Source organism: Fulmarus glacialis, unplaced genomic scaffold (genome assembly GCF_000690835.1).
Source record: "Fulmarus glacialis isolate BGI_N327 unplaced genomic scaffold, ASM69083v1 scaffold28273, whole genome shotgun sequence".
NCBI lineage: Eukaryota > Metazoa > Chordata > Aves > Procellariiformes > Procellariidae > Fulmarus > Fulmarus glacialis.
Window position 1 is genome coordinate 1 of NW_009201405.1, and position 18,300 is coordinate 18,300.

At 43.8% G+C, this 18,300-nt stretch overlaps 2 protein-coding genes across 2 annotated transcripts in view; one reads left to right on the forward strand and one right to left on the reverse strand.

Annotated features, from left to right (window-relative positions):
- Positions 1 to 88: 88 nt before the first annotated feature.
- Positions 89 to 14,283, forward strand: RAB1A (RAB1A, member RAS oncogene family). The gene is made up of 7 exons (XM_009573943.1): positions 89 to 155; positions 218 to 293; positions 6,779 to 6,851; positions 9,049 to 9,144; positions 10,679 to 10,774; positions 11,794 to 11,925; positions 12,211 to 14,283. Exons 1-7 carry the CDS (start codon positions 89 to 91, stop codon positions 12,406 to 12,408), a joined length of 738 nt encoding a protein of 245 aa, XP_009572238.1. The 3' UTR covers positions 12,409 to 14,283.
- Positions 14,284 to 15,350: 1,067 nt separating this feature from the next.
- The window catches only part of CEP68 (centrosomal protein 68kDa), a 6,892-nt gene continuing 3,942 nt past the window's right edge, over positions 15,351 to 18,300 (reverse strand). Inside the window, 4 exon segments of the mRNA XM_009573945.1 lie at positions 15,351 to 15,371; positions 16,969 to 17,123; positions 17,777 to 17,873; positions 18,115 to 18,237. Of these exon segments, the coding sequence (XP_009572240.1) occupies positions 15,351 to 15,371; positions 16,969 to 17,123; positions 17,777 to 17,873; positions 18,115 to 18,237 (396 nt within the window).

An 18,300-nucleotide genomic window follows, 5' to 3' on the forward strand; every position in this document is an offset into this window, starting at 1 on the left:
TTGGGTTACGGGCGCCGGGGGAGGGGGGGGCAGCCGCACGGCGGACCGTGAAAAGTTAATGATGATGTCCCTGCTATAAACCGGCGCGATGGGCCCGGTGATCCGGGAGGCTTCGGCATCCCGCCTCCCTCCCCGGGAGCGCTGTCGGCGGCGAAGTAAGTATGGGTGCAGTTGAGGGCGATTTTTCCGGACCTCGAAAATGCGCATCGGAGCCCAGGCTCCAACAAGTGGCGTGGGGGAAACCAGCTCTTTGTGAAAGCCGATCTTCCTGGCCGGTTGCTGCTGGCAGCTTAGTAGTCAGAGGTCCACCCTTCACTTTAGCTGCAAGTCATGTGTGTGTCACATGGCTCTTGCAAAACACTTCTTGCCTATGTAGATTTTGCAACGCTGTGACTTGATAATGAAATGCTCTTGGGGCTGTCTTGAGCTGAAATAGCATTTGCCTAGAAAACCTGGTGATGGCACAGTTGGTTTTTTTTTGGGGGGCCGTTGTACCTCGTTGTGTGCATATGGCCTTTTTCTCTAATTGGCTTGCTCGGGAGTAAGGATGTCTGAGCTCTCTGGTCAAGAGTTGTCTGTATCCTGGCAACTCTTAAGAGCAGTGGCTTGCCCACCAGGATGTCGGGGACAATAAACCTCATTTTGCTCATGGGTTTTTTGAGTGAATAAGAGGAGATACTTGGGATTAGTTTAAAAAGCACTTTAAAAACCAGCTGCTGCATTCTCAATGCTTTAGTGTTGAAGAGTGTTTTTAGGATTCTTTCACTGACCTGGGCTTTGCTGGCACTCTGGTTTGGGATGATGAAGCCACTGTGCCCTCTACTGTAGCTGAACTGGTTATGGTATTGAAATGCACATGTGGTATGACATTACTGCTCTAGACACCCATTGTCTCTGTTCATGGATGACACTTTTAACAGCTTTTGTCCTCAAAGCATGCTTTTCCATACAGCTGAGGCTACTGACTTGCATGGTCATGGCTTTTGTGCTCTCTGCTTATGGCAGCATGGTTGCAAGCACTCTGGGCTTATTAAAATCATCTGAAGAGCAAATAGGAGTAGAAGGCAAAGTAGTCATCAGCTAGTGTGAGGGAGTTGGTGAAAACTAAGAGGTGCAGCCAGGAACTCAAGTTACATCTTGGCAAGATTACATAACCGGCTTGCTTCTGTGGCTTTGGAAAACACCAAAACAGTAGGTGGAGGTAGTCAGTGGGTGAAAGACCAACAAATTGTTGGTGCCTCTGTGGTTGTAATGACTCTGAGTTAAACTCAAATTTACCTTGCAGACTGGTGGGTTTTGTAGTGAAACTGTGCAAAGTGTTAGGCCACTAACACTGTGCAGAAAAAAGTTGAAGGGGGCTTTTTTCATAGATTTTTTGCCTTTTCTGAAGCCTCTTGGCTTTCTAGACTCTGATGCAGAGAGTAGTTCCCTGGAATGAGATACTGAATGCTGCTATGAAGATGGGGAAAATGTCTTGAGGGAGACTCATTTTCAGTGAAGAGTGCTCATTCCCGGTAGTGAGGACAACTGAGTTCTTGAAAGTGAAACAAAGAGGAGAAGCTGTAGTTTAAGATTAATTTGTAGTATTAAATTGCCACTTCCTGACAGGGTTGTGTCTGCAGGATGAGGATAGGAGATGGGGAGGGTGTGGTGAGATGAGCAGAAAATACCTGTCACTGTAATATGTGTATTTGGATCCATGTTAAACCAGGAATAAGACTTGGGGGATTATGACATTATTCCTTCTAGTTACCTGTAACAGATACAGGTACTGATGTCCGTTTGTCCTTTTAGAAGTGCCTTGCCTATAATGTAACACATTCTCACTTCCTTATCACAGCTTCAGATCAGGCTGTAGCCCCAAATCCTCTCTCCTGGGCATGCCAGAACTCTGAGGTCAGTGGGGTAGCTAGTTAAAGTTTATTAATAAAAAGATCTGCCTCCTTCAATTTTCCTATTAAAGTTATAGGATTAGAAGCTGCTGGTGCAAGGGTTTGAAGGGGGTGTGTGTGCTTCTGAGAGCTTCCTTGAAACTTCAGGGTTGTAGGACAGCCTAGTGGACTAGTTAGTGTGCTTTTTCATTTGAGTGAAGGAGCTGAAGAGGGATGGATGAGGTATTGGTGCTAGCATTTGGAAGCTAAATTCTCAAAACACCTGCCCTAGCACTGGGATGTATTCCTTCTGTGTTCCTCCCCCCCTTATGGTGTTTAAATGAGCAAAATGTTGATATTGACTCTGTTGTGACTAGATCACATCAGGTTTGGCATTTCCTACCCCTTTTGCAACTTGCATGTAGTAGGCTGACTAGCATAAACACACTGGTGGGTGAACTATCTTAAAAGCCAAGTGGTATCAGGAATTAATCTTGATCAATGCTCTGTAGTGTCTGGATCTTGTTCTAGATACCTTCAAAGGGAGATGAGGAAATGAAGTGCTTTTTGGAATAAATCTGTGTTTTTTGCATTCTTCAGAAGTATTAGAGAATACCTGTGTGTGGGTTTTCAGGCTTGTGTGATGGTGTTCGGTAGATGACAATCGAGTGACAGCTTCTGGGTTGCTGGAATCGTCTGAAATCGTCTTCTAACCTTTCTAAACAGCAATCTGCGATGCAAAGTGGCATTTCATCTCTGGATTCTGTTTACTTACACAAGCAGTATGTAATTGGAGTGACAGTCATGCTCCTCTTCAAAATTTCTTGGGTGGTAGAACAAAGGTTGGGGATTTGAGGCTGCTGCGAGTACCTGTTTACAGTAAACTTGCAGCTGACATCAGTGATTAAAGCCGATTCCCCAGTTCCTTGTTGGACACTGATGACTACCTAATCTTGTCTGTTTTGGCATAAAACCGTCCTGGCATTTAAAAAAATCCCCGCATGTCTCCCTGTATAAACAACAGTATCTTGGAGACCCACAGGTCCCTTGTTCCACACAGCTTTGGCCAGGTCTGTCCTCAACTTGACTTCCTGGTCGTCTGCTGAACTTGCTGCCTATTGCATGGAAAATGCATGTAACAGGAGGGCGCTGCTCTCTGCTCAAAAATCTCAAGGTTGTTTTGGAGGTGCCTTTTTTGCAAGAGGTAATTAAACGTAGCATATCTATCCTTCGTCTCTTTGGCAAGAGGAAGTTACCATATCCTCTTCCTGATGGGGAGGATTTGAAAGCCTCACTCTCACTGACAGTACCTATCTGCCTTGCTGCACATATCCCTCCAGTGTGCTCTCTCTTACGGGTGCCAAGTATGACTTGCTTACATAAATGGTGAGAAATATTTGAATGATAAATCTGAATTCGTGCTGTTTCCAAGTAGTGTGGACAAGGCTGTGCTACATAGCTCAGCCTGCTTTATGAAGGCTCCCTAAACTAGACGAGCTGATGAGTTAAGTCTTCAGCTTTAAAGAGCAAAATTCAGTGGCTTCAGAAATGGTTGTGTGGCCCTTCAGGAGCAAATACCAAAATTAACCTGTGTGGCTTGTTGGATGCATCGCTACCCATTAACACAAATATTCTATCAGTGTAGTTCAGTCTAGAAATAGATTTCTGCAAATTTTTGTAGCTTGTTTTCATTTTTATTTGATTTAAACTGTTGCTGTACCCTGAGAGCTGTCTCTAGCATCACACCATGTGTAACAGACTGCTCAGTTGGTTCTCAAGGCATCTGTATAGGCACCTGCTGTATTTTAAAAGGTCCTAAAGCAACTGTACCTAGAAAGAAAGGCACTATATCATTGGAATATGGAATGATTTTAATTTTTTAAAACCTAAATAGCAAGGTTCTAGTTAAGTTATCTCTGAATTGATGCAGGTCTAAGCGTCAGTCTTGCTTATCTGGCAAAACTTGTTTTTTGTGACAGAAAACCCATTTCTAAGGTCAGAGACAGCTAACTCAGTAAAGGCTGTTTCCAACCATGCTGCAGCCTGACTCTCACTGGCCCTGGTTTCAGTGAGAGGGAGGCAGGTGGCTTAAGTCACCGTACGATCCTGTGGTTGTCACTTGCTTTGGAAATACTGAAGCCCAAAGTGAGAGAAGGTCTTAATAGCAAAGGTGTCGAAACCAGTATTTAAGGCTCCTGGATTCTTCTTGCTTTAACTTAACAGAAGCACTGTGTATAAACCATTATCGTTCTTGGTTGCTTCTGAACAGCAAAAGATTTAATAGCAGGGTAGATCTGGTTGGGAGCTGCTCTTAGCACTAAGAGTAACAGAGGAAGACAAGTTACTTGATATTTGGCAGCTGGGGGACATGTGAATTCCCCTTGGAAGCGAGGGGAGGCTCTTAAGTGAATCTTTCAGATGCATTGCTGAAGCCTTACCTACACCAGGAAGGAATTAATTTTTTCCACTAATTTTAGTGAAGACAATATAGTGATAATGTTCATGTGTTACCATTCTTAAGGGGATTATAACATGCTGCAAGCTCTAATACTTTCAAGTGTATTAGTGCTTACTGTAAGTAATAATTTAACTTCAGTATTGCTGAAAATTCTGGTTTTGCAGAGAACTGAACAACCAAAACTTACTGCTGAAATAGGAAGGAGCTATTTGAAGGCTGAGGTAACTGTAGCTTCAGTTTATGCATACTACTAGGGAAGGAGGAATAGGTTGAACAGTGGACTGGGTCTCGGAGCTGTTGTACCTTACCTTGGTCTCCAGACTGCGTGGAGTTTCTCTGCTGTTCTTGGGGAACTAAATTATTAGTCGGGGTAAGAAGTTTTAAATGTTTCTGTGTACAGTTGCTATCAGGTAGCCCTTTGCCTCAGTTCCTGGGTGATGGAGGTGGTTGAGAGGCAGCAGAGCTGGGTAGCTGAGGGTAACTGTAACACTGATCAACACAGTCCTGCTTCAGTGATCATTAGGCTTAAAACACATCTTTTGTGATAAAGCACAACTGTGCATCCTCAACCACTAGCTTGTCAGTGTGGCTGTGGTGGTTTCTGTAAGTGGAGCCACAGGAAACATGAAACTGTTTTTTTTTTGAAGTGCAGAGGGAGGCAGACTCCAGGTTGTGAGGAGGGATTTTGGTGTCACCTTATGGGCAGGCCCAAGCTTCAAGAAACGGTATTTTGTCAGTGATCACCAGTGTAAGAGTACGAGCAGTAATAACGCTTCTGGTCAGTAATAGCGCTTCAACTATCTTGAAGCTGTTAAGATATGTGTTGTGATGTAATGTAACTTACCTCCCTTGAACAGTTTGGATCAATAACTGTCATTCGACCAAAACCATCTTGTCTTGTATTAGTACATGACTTGACAGGTGGAGTAGTGAGTTCTGTGACCCTAAACTGCTAGATATGCTTTGACTTTGATTTTTTTAAATACCTTGAGTGCTTTTAGCTTTACACGGTGGGGGAAGATTGCATTTTTAAGGGTCGGCTTATTAGTTGCTACACTTGCCACTTCTGACTTAATCTCTAGCCTTGAGAGAAGCGCTGTGGAAACTGGTGAAGGTTTCAGTTGAGTGTGGTTTTGCAGCCTGGGACCAGCCAAGATGACAGTCATTTGGGCACTTGAGCAGAGGAGTGGTGAAAAGCTGGGCAGTTGACCATCTGCTTGGCTGTTGTCAGTTGGGGATGGATGCAGTTTCCTGGCTGGATTTGTGCCCAGCCGGAGTCAATGGTGATGTTAGTAAGGAATAATAGGTGGGGACAGTTGACTTCAGGCATTTGCATAGATTTTATCTTCTCAGTTTGGTTAAGGGGCATAGAAATGTCTGTTGTAAACTCTAGTGGTTAAATGAGAACAGGACTTAATCCTGGACACTCCAGGGCTGAAGAGTTGTAAACCTAGAATGGGTTAGTCTAGTACTTACAAAGCAAAATAACTTGTGTAAGTGGTGCCTTGTTGCTTTTTCTCTGCTACTTGATCTCCAGTATTAAACTGCCCCATTAGTCTTAGGACTAACACAAAATGTTTTGCCAACAATGAAGTCTTCATGACTCTCTGAAGTAAAGACCAGGTCGGTCATTGATGATACTGTGCTTGCTGCCTCAGTATTGGGAGGACTCAACATTAAGCAAAACAATTATTGTCACCCCTGCTGGTGTGGCTTCAGGGTTACTAACATCACACCTGACATCCTCTAGAGAATGAATGTATCCTCATCTGGCAATGGCTTTAGCTTGATTTTAATTTCTGAAAGGCAAGCAGAGTATGTGGTTGCTTTCAGCTGTTGATAGTCTATTGGATGTTCATTTTGCTTTAGAAGGCCACTCAACATGGTGTTAATAGTTTGTATGTTTGAATTGCATATTGCGCTAATGGATTCTGCTGGAACTTAAATTTGGGTAACTTAAACTGAGGAAAGAGTTGGCTGCTTGTGGCCAGCTACATGGTATTTGTGAAGCTGGGCAGTGGAATCAAACCTTTGACTTTAAAGATGATATGAAGATAATGGCTCTGGTGGACAGCAGGCTATTACTATCATCTGTGTGTTACTTGAGTCACTCATCCAAACAATAAGGCTGGCACTTAATTGCAAAGCATGATTTTAATCTTAGTTAGACCACAAAGGGCTGAAGTAGGACTGTGTTAGTCTTGCTGATAGTCGTACTAATATCCCCAGAGTAATGTCCTAGGAAAGCGCAGTTCTACACAAAAATGCTGTGTTCAGACCATCTATCTCACACTTCCTTACCAATTAAATTAATTGTCTAAACTGGATAGAGAAGCTTGGAGTTGTAGGTGACTTCCCTACCCTTCTCAAACACCATAATATATTAGCTATAAGGAACTTGGTTCTCAGTGTTTTTCATTAAGTGACTTCATTTTTTTTCCTTCTGCAGTGACTATTTATTCAAGCTACTTCTGATTGGAGACTCCGGTGTTGGGAAATCTTGCCTTCTACTTAGGTTTGCAGTAAGTGATCATGTTTGAAAACTTTATGTAAAAAAGCTACCAGGTACTTAGCAAGAACTTCTCTGCTACAAGAACTACTTGAAAGGTCTGATGTCTGTCAGGTCTGGTACACCAAGGAATAATTAAAGTATTGCAAAACCCTCCTGTCTTCTGCATCTGTTTCTAGCTGATGTATTTGAGTAATACGGAAAGAAATAATATCAAGAATATGTCCAGTTAAGTTTAATTCTCATTTTCCTGTTACTTGAGAACAAGGTATCTTAATTTAACTTCTGTCATTATGCTAGTGGTAGAACACTGAAGATGGAGGAACATACTTGAATTCTGGGGTGTGTGCCTTCAGGCATGGAGAGTACAAATGGGTCAGGGCAAGACCTTGATCAGTTACTACTTGATCTGAATATTTTCAGCCAGATGAAGTTTGATCTTCAGTGAAAAGGCCCACCAATTGCTTAGCCGGAGGGAGAAGTAATTTAAATAATACTCTAGGAATAATAAGGCCTTATGCTTCCTTTAGTGAATGAGTGTATAATAAATGTTAAAATTGCTGGTGCGCTGCTGTGGCTGAAATTTGATGCAAGAAGCTCTAGTTTTCCTGTCAACAGGAAAAGTTAAAATGGGTTTGACAGCTCTGAGTAGAAAAAGCTGAAGTCCAGTGAACTCCTTATCTACATCTATGCCAAAGTGCAGCTTTACGTTGCCATGGGAGGAGAGGAAGGAAGGGAGAATATGAGGCATTAGTTGAGAAACTAGAGTTTGATACTACTGCAAGATGATGGCAGCAGTTTCACAGCCTAAACAATTGTTCTAGGCTCCTCTGGAAAGAGCCTGTTGTGTTTCATGTTATTAATACAAAATGGTGGTCTGGCGTGTACAAATAGCATGACCTAAGTTAAAGCTATTACAACTACTGTTTGTGCAGCATTAGGACAGGGAGACACTAAAACCAGTATGAACACCAGTGCTCACAGAACTGGAGGCAGTGGCTTGGAAGTGACACCAAGGTGGGAGCAGTACTTCCAGATCAGTCTAGCCTGCTTCTCTTGCAGATACTTTTGAATTAATTTTGACTCCATGTGAATAATCCAGCTTTTCTTTTTTGATAGCCAGCTTAAGTTTGTGCTTAGTTATCTGGCGTTTCTCCAAATAAGTAGCTTTTTCCTTTAGAAATTTGACTTTCTAACTAAGCTATTTTACCCTGACATAAGGAAGTACTGCAGCATTCACTTACCTGTGTTCTTCCTGCTGTAGGTTAAATGGCATCAGGCTTTTCAAACATACCCTTTTGAGTATTGAAATGTTAAGGAAATAAATGTCATGTCATTCTAAAAGGCTTAATGCTTTATTCTTACTTGCATGTCTCCCCTCAGGCAGATGTATTACCTAAGTTGTCATCCATTCACAACCCAAAGAAATCCCTTGCTTTTGTGATAGCTGTTGGTTGCATAAAGCCTTTTTTGGGATATTTTACATGAAGTTCTATCCTACTGGTACTCTGGGAATAGAAACTTCCTTCATGCTGGCAAGCTAACAATCACTAGAAGGTAGCAAAGACTGATCCAGTGCTTCCTGTGTGCCTTAAGGCCTGCTGGAGACTCTGCAGTCAGGTCCACGCAAGCTGCTAAACCAGTGCGGTGTTTTCCTTCCTGTATTTACAGACTGCAGAGCAGAGGACTTAACACCATTACCCAAGCTGTAACTCTAAACTGCCTTAGCAACCAGTGGTGGCAGCCGAGGATCTGAAATTCAGATGTGGAGTGTGAGCGAGGCAAAGCCTCTGACTTGTCCTAGGTAGCTGCTGTCTAATACAGATGAAAAACCATCAGAGGAAAATAACCATCTGTAATGGTTATTCTAAGTAGCTCTTCAATCTGCCAATGTAAGCAAAGACTGTTTTTGTAACTACAGTTCAAAAGGAGTTAATGCTACAGGATTTCCAGAAAAGAGGCTTTTTGACTAGTTTTTGGAACATAAATCTTGTTGCTTGAGGTGCTTTTAAAAAACTTCGCAGAATTTTTGAAAAGTAAATACTCAGTGAAAATACCTAGCTCCCTACTGGACTTGCTATGAAGGATCAGACTGTTTTTGCTAGGGAATTGAGTACCTTTGTCTGCCTGGTGCCTGCCTGTTGCATAATAAAGTAGGTGACTGCAGAAGAGGTGCAGCTGGCTTGACTTATGTTCACTCTTTCTCCTAGGATGACACGTACACAGAAAGTTACATCAGCACGATTGGTGTGGACTTCAAAATCAGAACTATAGAACTAGATGGGAAAACAATCAAGCTTCAGATAGTAAGTAGTATTTCTCAACTCCTGGGTACTTTGTAATTCTGTGCTTCAACAGATTGTTCATAGCTATTGGTAGTTATCTTTGTACTTTAATCATTAAAATATAAGCGATATCTTCCCTGTTACAAGAGGCTGGGCAGTTTTTACAAGATTACAAGACTTCCCATGACCTGTCCTTGAAGAAGGATGCTTATCAAGGCTGTCTGCCTTAAAGAGGAAATTACCTGTTACAAATTTGTTTTCCTGGGAAGAAAAGAAAGCTTAAGTATTTAAAAGGCTGTGAGCTGAAGAAAGGTAGAATCCTGTGCTGGAGTGCTCTCATATCAAAAGTGGTGTAGTTCTGCAGTATTTAGCAAGGATTTGTGTAAGTGCAAGAATATCGCACAGTTGTCCAAGATGCCTGAATTTTACAGCAGCTCTTAATAGCAGGCTGCACTGTCTAGTGCTGGAAATTCTGCTTTTGTTGACCTGAACGGAAAAACTGACACAAATGCTTGTAACTGGCCTGTCTGCCTTAGCACTGGGCAGTGTTTTCTGGTTGTGCTTTTGGCCTTTCACTTGCAATAAGCAGGGGAAGAGACTTGGCAGTGCTTTCCTCTAATCTTGAAGCACTCTAAAAGAGTGACTGGTGTAACGAAATCTAATATCTATGCAAGGTCACACAATCCTTGTCAGCCACTGCTTCCAGCTCAAGCAGAGGCTCTCAGGACTTGAAGGCAATGACTCAGGGATTCCAGGCTGTGTTGTGGAGCAGGAGTCCAGTTTATGGCTAGAAGCCTGAGTCTGAGCCTCCAGACTCTGATGTAGCTGTCCTGAGTCCAGAGCAGCCCACTAGGAACGCTCTCACTACTGCAATCTGTCTGTGAGTGTTGACTATTTTTAATATGCAGCTAGCCCTATTCTTGACGTGGCTCCAGGGAGAGAAATGTTTGGGTGAGTGCTGTTTCTGTCCTGGTGGGGGGAGAGGTCAAGCACCTAATATCCCTCCTTAACTCTTCCAGCAGGAGAAGGGAACCAGGTTTGGTTTGAGTTGTTGCACTTCATCCTCTGAAGAGGATGTTGCCTTTAAATACCTTTGCTGCAGCTCCTGTACCAAGGAAGTTGAAGGGAGTGGTCATATTAGAGACTCACATCTCTCTGACCTTATTCCTAACAGGTTTTCAAGCTGTGGCTCACATTTGGTCTTCTGACCACTGAACCATGGCTTCTTCATGGGTCAGAACTGTTTAATGTTTTCCTCAGTGAGATCTCTCGACTACGCTTGTCCAAAACCATACAAATGAGCACTTGCAGAAAAGTACCTATCTTCTTAAATCTTGACTACGCTTGTCCAAAACCATATGAATGAGCATTTGCAGAAAAGTACCTATCTTCTTAAATCCTATTTGATGCATACAGTTTCCGAGCCACTTCTGTAGCTGTGACTTGGATGTGCTTATAGTTGGATGGCTGATGAGCTGAGCTGTATTTCTGGAAGCTAATGTGTAACCCTGGTACAGCCACATTGCAGTAACTGATCCTGTTATTTGTCTTGTAGTGGGACACGGCAGGACAGGAGAGGTTTCGAACTATCACTTCCAGTTACTATAGAGGCGCTCACGGCATCATAGTTGTGTATGATGTTACAGATCAGGTAAGTGTTAAACCTGTGCCTGGAGAGTTTCTCCAGGTGGAATACACTAGGCTGAGAAGTAAATAAAACTGGGAATTTAACAACTTGGCACTTCTTAAGGAGACAGTGACCGTGTTCTTCAAGCCAAATGTCTGTGTTATTCTCTGGTTTGGGGCTAAACACAGAAATAAAAGGAGCAGTGGGATCTGTGGCTCTAAAGCAGTTGTATTTTAGGCTTAACCTAAAACTTGCTGGGCAGGTAGTTGATTGTTCTGTGTGAATATTTCTCACCCTGCCTTTGGTAGCAGGAAGTCTGAGTTACTGATGGAAGTTGTTGAAAGATTTCTGAATGTACTTGGACTTCGGTTTACAATAAAAACTGGCATTTGAAACAGAAAATTGTCAGCATGTGTGCAGGATACAAGTGAGCCAGTGTTTTCTGTGAAAGAACCTCTGAAGATTACTGGTGCAGTTGTCCTGTTTGAAGGGCTCTTAGGAAGTGTAGTGTTTCCTGAATTAATAGAAAAAGAACAGTCGGGTTCAATCGCTAACTTGAATATCAGTTCAGCATGGCAGTTCTGCATTTCTGGAGTCAAAGGTTGTTCCAGCATCTCTGCAACAATGTGGTTTGCACCTGATATACCTGGTGTTTTATAAATGCCTGGGATTCTCCTGGTTTCAGCTGTGGGCCATGTCTTTTACCTCTGCTACAGGAGGAGGAAGAGTCCCAGATGATAGTTGTTGACTATTCAAGATATGGAGCAGGGAAAAATAATGGGGGGGAGTGCAGCGAGGGAGGAAGGGCTGATTGTGTAGGGCTTAGAGCATGGACTAAGGAGCTGTGTAGACCCTGTGTTGACTTGCCTGTCCTGAGGCAATCAGGGGAGTACTGTAGCATTGAAGTATAGAGTTCTCTCTTGTGGTTGTGAATCACGTTGGTAGTTAAGTACACTGCTTCATAGTCTTGCCCGGTCATTACTGAATAGTGCTGAACTGTCCTCTTGGTTAAGAGTCTTGCTTACAGTTCTCTTATCTCCTAGGAGTCTTTCAATAATGTAAAACAGTGGCTGCAGGAGATAGACCGTTATGCCAGTGAAAACGTCAACAAGTTGTTGGTGGGGAACAAATGTGATCTGACCACAAAGAAAGTAGTAGACTATACAACAGCAAAGGTATGTTGCTACTGGTGTGTGTATTTGCTTTGGTTGAGCATCTAGTCTGGATCGTAATGCACTAGAGTAAGTTCTAGTGCGGGGAAGTGTCTTGGTACACAGGTATCAAGGTGCCATAAATGCAAACAGTTGAGTGACCCCTTGCAGTGCAAGCCATCAACAGACTGGAGTTTGGGAGTGGGGGGGCGGTCTAGGAATTTGTGGCTTATCCAGAAGTGCACTGGGAAACAAGGTGAGGTACGAATTGGTGTATGAGCTTACTGTTCACTGTTTCTTGATTTGCAGGAATTTGCAGATTCTCTTGGAATTCCATTTTTGGAAACCAGTGCAAAGAATGCCACAAATGTAGAACAGTCTTTCATGACCATGGCTGCTGAGATTAAAAAACGAATGGGTCCGGGAGCGACAGCTGGTGGTGCAGAGAAGTCCAATGTTAAAATTCAGAGCACTCCAGTCAAGCAGTCTAGTGGAGGTTGCTGCTAAAACTTGCCTCCCCCCTTTTGTCTCACAACAATGAATTTGCAATCTGAACCCAAGTGAAAAAAAAAAATTGCCTGAATTGTACTGTATGTAGCTGCACTACAACAGATTCTTACCGTCTCCACAAAGGTCAGAGATTGTAAATGGTCAATACTGACTTTTTTTATTCCCTTGACTCAAGACAGCTAACTTCATTTTCAGAACTGTTTTAAACCTTTGTGTGCTGGTTTATAAACGTGTAATCCTTGTTGCTTTTCCTGATACCAGACTGTTTCCTGTGGTTGGTTAGGATGTATTTTTGTTTTGATGTTTCTATTGGCATGTTTAGATGTCAGGTTTAGTCTTCTGAAGATGAAGTTTAGCCATTTTGTATCAAACAGCACAACAGTGTCTGTCACTTTCCATGCATAAAATTTAGTAAGATATATGTAAGATCTGATTTGCTAGTTCCTTCTTGTAGAATTATAAATGGAAAGATCACACTATCTGATTAATAGTTTCTTCATACTCTGCATATAATTTGTGGCTGCAGAATATTGTAATTTGTTGCACAATATGTAACAAAACTGAAGAAATGTTTAATAAATATTGTACTTATTGGAAGTAATATCAAACTGTATGGTGATAAATATTGTCTTAATTTGTATGGCTAAGGGGGAAATCAGGCTTGCATTGTGCACAAAACATATCTGTGTGCAGCCATGGCTCTCAGACCTTCTAGCAGACCAGAGACCTTCCCTGCAACTAAAACCAGTGATTATGGCCCAAAAGCCTGAGTTGTCATGGTGCTTAAGGCACATCTGCTGTACCAGAAACACCCAGCCAATGTTCATGGAGGCATAATGCACTCTGAATGTACAACAGTTCCCTAACTTGGTCTTGGAACTTAATTTATTTCTCAAGGACTCCATTTAGGGAATTCCTGTCCACTTTACGTAGTAGGGGAGAGAACAGTGTTTCCCTAACGTGAATGACTTCAGCGTAACCTTGAGGTGGTATAACTTTCTACCAGTATATTATGTCTTTTCTATATACTGTTAATTCCATCCTCTTTTAATCAATACTCTTCTGACTTAGTGCAACAGCTTAGCTTCTATTCTGTCACGCATAGAGGCATCAGAAGGATGAAACGGGGACAGTAAGGCCCCCAACAGACTGTTGCTCAAAGTAGGCGCTATCTCTAACAATTTGGAACTAACCAGCAGCCAAGAGGTTTTGGACAGTGTGTGATTCTTTGTACAGAGCTAATCAAATCATTAGTGCCTGATGTCTAGCTAAAAGCCACAGGAAAGCTAGCCTATAACACTTCCTATACATGTAAAATTGTTCAGCTTTACCTAAACTCAAATGTTCAGCCTATTCTGTAAATAGTCTCATGTTTGAAAGACCATGTAACATTCCCCTAGTAGTAAATACACCCTGTGATAGTAAAAATATAGCCTAGGTATGTTGTGAGGTATAACTAAAATTGGTGCAAATATCCTCTGATTTTTTTTTTTTGGGGGGGGGAATGACTTTGGCTAACAGCTTTCTTCAACATAGTTGCATCAATCAACAGGCAATTGTAATACATAAAGTATTGTCATGGTTAAGTTGAACTCTTCCACTTGAGACCTTCACAATAAAGTGATGTGCTTTCTATTAGAGATGTGCTTGTTGGTATAATTCATTATATAATGTGACTTGCTCCTCCCGGAGAGCGGGAGCAGTAGGGGTAGCAAGTGCTGCTAAGATCGGGAAGCGAACCAGGAGGTGTATTGAGGGTAAAACATCTTCCCTTCAGAGAAGTGCACAAATGAACTTAAATGTCAAGATGCCTGCTACATACTATCCAAAACAATGTTAATATATACAGTAATAAAAGCATTGCAAAACCAACTTGGGCTACACCAGTTGTTTGGTGGTTATTTTTTTTTTTTCTTCCCCTAAGTCATTGCTGTGTTACTGGGCTGGTGCTGTTACATGCTGGAGCCTGTGGTGGTCAGGCTGGAGGTGTGTGGAAGAGGGTAGAGCAGGCCTAAAAATCCTGGGCGAGGGCACTGTAGTCTCTTACCTGTGAGCTGAAATATTAAATACCTTTGCCATGATGGGTCAGGCTTAAGACTTGGGAGTGGTAGCAAGCAGGCAGCAGCCTTTCCTTGCATGTAACTCCCATCCTGCCCTGCTATAGGCTTTGTTTAAGCATCACCCGGAATGCCCATCGGTGCGGGACCTGGTGTCAGTAAAGCCAGTGAGACCAGTCTCGCTGTAACCATTTGCTTGAGCCTTTTTGTTGGACTTACGCTGATCTGTGAATTGTCACCTGCAACTCAGCAATAAAAAAATTGGCCCTTTTAGCTGAGGAGATGGAAGATGAGAGAGTATCAAAAAAACCCCAATGAATTGTCATTTGTAACTGCTTCAGTTTAACTATGCTTTCACCTTTTACTTGGGCAGTACAGCAACTTCATTTTGTTCTGTTCACAAGAATGGGAGGAAATGATGTATTTCTGCACAAGAACATGATGATCGCCATTTAGTTTAAAGGTTAATTAAAGCCAAGTGCTAACAGTCTGTAGTCGGCTGTAATTTTTTTTGGCCACTTACCTTGTTACGCTGCTTCAGAGATGCCCTTTTCTGTTACAGACAGGGTTTGGAAACCCTTTGTGAATGTTCTGTGAGCAGTGATGAGCTGCACTAGCTGTAAGAGGAGAAAGGCACAACTCTTCACCCAGGGAAACCAGCACAGCACTAACAAAACTACTGCAAGTACCAGGTAACAGCAGGTTATACACAACCTGGTTCTTTCCTGAGTGTGCTCATCTGTTATTTTATCAAGATTCGTATAGCATATGGGCTCTTTGTGTTTATGCGTAAGAAAACTGAAAGTTAACTAGGCTCTGCTTCAGCAGGGAATGTAATTATAAACAAGAGTTCAGTTCGCTCCCAAGAACCAGGAGGAGTTGCTATTTCTTGGCTTCTAGCACCTATTTTTGAAGAGCATAAACAAAACATGAGGACACGGCTATTAAAATCACACGGCTTTACTTAGAAGCAAGCTGCACGGCACACTATGGATTACTCAGTTAAAAAAAAACCCAGCGTGTTCCTGACATTTTCCTAACACACGGAACAGGCTACTTCAATAAAAAAAGGAAAGCTACATTAAGAAACAAACCACAGAAAAAAAGGCCAGCTGTACATTCCTCACTCACAAAAACTCCCCAACGTAGTCAGCACTATTAACTGGACATCCCAGCAGCCAAACCACTGCTGTACAGCTTGCCTTTCTCAAGCCTCGGTGAAAAAAAAAAAAAAAAAAAAAACACCAACCCAAACTGAAACCAGCCCGGGCTGGCTAACTCCGAACGCTGTGATCATACATATTTGGCATCTCTGCGAGAGGTGGACGAGGTGGTTTGGTGCTTGCTGCGGTTCTTCTCAGCCATCCCGAGACTGGCTAACGCAGCCCGGGTCTGATAGAGGCAGCACCTGAAATAAATTAGATCCAGTTTGCTATTGTGCTTTGGCTGCAATCCAACAAACCAACCAAACCCCCATGCTAGACTTACTTAAATCACCTCCACATATGCTCGGGACTGTATAGGAATATAGTTATGTATATTTAGAAATTAAAAAAAAAAAACCAAAACAAAAAAAAACAAAACAAAAAAACAACCAAACGACTTAAGATATTGTTACTCTCCTCTAAAGCACTGGAAGTAATTTTTCCCCTTTGCAACTCCAAATTTTAAGGTGTGGAGTGGGCCATGGGGAAATCCCCAGTCTGCGCTAATGCGGGTAGGAGGGGGTGGGGAGGGGCAAGGTTATCCTGCAGTTCCTAAATTCCTTCTTGGTGTTCAGAAGCTGTTAAGAGCCTTCCTACGTCTCTGGACCCAGCACCTTGCTAACACCCGTGATCGTTTCACACAGGCTCGGTTTTATAGCGATTCTCAATCGCAGCGTGAGTGGCTGAGGGATGCTAACGCTCCTGCCGTGCCCTCCTGAAACACTTTTTGTCTCTGCAGTTTTATTTGAAGGAAGATGTTCAAGAAATCAGCAAACACGTTTTCTAGCCCATATTTTACACCTGAATTCACTTGCTTCCCTTTCCTGCCATGACATGGCAAGCAGAATTTTTCTTTGAGGGAAAAAAAAAAAGGGGGGGACGAACCAACCACCCAACCAAACAAAAAACCACTCCCTTCCCATCTTTCCTCCGCTGTCCAAGTGATTTCGGTAGAGCCGCTGTCCGTGCCGGACTGCTGGCGTCCCCTCCGAGCGCCTGGCGGTGCCCTTGCTTCCGGCCCCCCCGGTCCCCCCCGAGGAGCTGCCGTCGCTCTCATCATGCTCTTGGGTTTCATCAGCTGGTTCACCGACGCCCTGACACACATTTAAAGACGCTGGGGCATCCATTTTGAGCTCGCCCTTGCTTTCTTCTCCTTTTAGGCTCTCCAAACATCAGATTAAAAGAAATAATAATAAAGCCTGATGGATAGTGTTTGCTAATTTAAGTGTTTATCTTCCTACGCTTCCCTCCCTCTCCCCCCTGCCGCAGAAAGGCTGGTTTGCCCCCCTGCTTACCCACTGAGCAGCCGTCTGCTGCACCCCCTCGTCCTCCATCCCGTCCTCGCCCTGCATGGGACCCACGGCAGCTAGAACGGACTCGTACAAGTGCTCCGCGTGGGTTTCTAGCTCTTCTGACTGTTTCGCAATCAAACCCAGCGTGTCTTTCAGAGCTGGAAAACAAAACGTATGATGGAGGTGGCAGTAACGTGACAATTCAATGTCTGCAAGAGCAATATGAGAGAGTTCCACTCGCCCGGACAGACTTTTGAAGGAAATGGAGTGTTAGAAATCAATAAGCTGATCTTCATCCCATCCAAGTTGTGATGCAGAGTTTGGGGGGGGGTGGGAAGCGACCCAGGAGGCTCCAGGTGAAGAGTGAAGATACAGAAATAGGGGCTCCCAAAGGAAACCTTTGGGACTGTGTAAGAAAGCCCAGCCAGCATCTCCTCCCAGCTGCATGCCGACAGCATCCCACAGACCCAGCGGGAGCTGGCCATGCTGCGGTTAAGATAAAAACCTAAGAAGGGACCCGTAAGAGGCAGAAACACATCCGTCGCCCACGATGGATGGCACGGCGCAAGGCAAGGGTCAAGGCATGGTGCAGCTGAAAGCACTTGGGAGTAATGGCTTCAAACTTCCAAGTCTCTGGACAGCAACGGAGGTGTAAAACCCTTTTCCTTCCTATACAGCTGCTGAATGGCAAACTCTGCCCGCCGCTTCCCCACCCCCACACACGTGGGGCCAGGGATTTCGGGGGGCAGACGCTATGGCCAGCATCACCAGCTGTGTCCCCCACCAGCCCTGCTCAAGCGCTCCTCCTCACCTGGCGAGCTCGACGCCATGCAGTCGAGGAGAGCTTCTCCCCTCTCCAGCACGCTCTCCGTCAGGCTCCGGTGGTTGGCCACGTCTTTCTTGAACTCCTGGGAAGGGAAGGAGAAGAGAAGCGCTGCTTAGAAGGGTTTTTTTGGAAGAGACACACCTGCGGCACGTTGCCCGGGGAGCAGTTTCCCCTGAGCAGGTTCCCCATGGTCCCAAATTCGCCTTTGCGCACCCGATGCACCCCGCATCACCCACCTGGGCTGTGCCAGCGGTGTCTTGCTTCGTGCTGCTGGCTGCCCGCGGCACCGAAGAGGGGGAAGAAAAGCCAGCGGCGATACCTACCAAGTAGCGGTGCAGCGATGCCGTCGCGCTCTCGGTGTCCGGCGAGGCTGGGACCCAGCTGCCGGTGATGTCCGCCACGTTGTACAGCCAACGAATTAGCTCTTCCAGCTGGCAGCAAAACATCTACTTAAGGAAGCATAACAGAAGGGGTTACTTATCTATTTCTGCAACAAAGATACGGCAGGG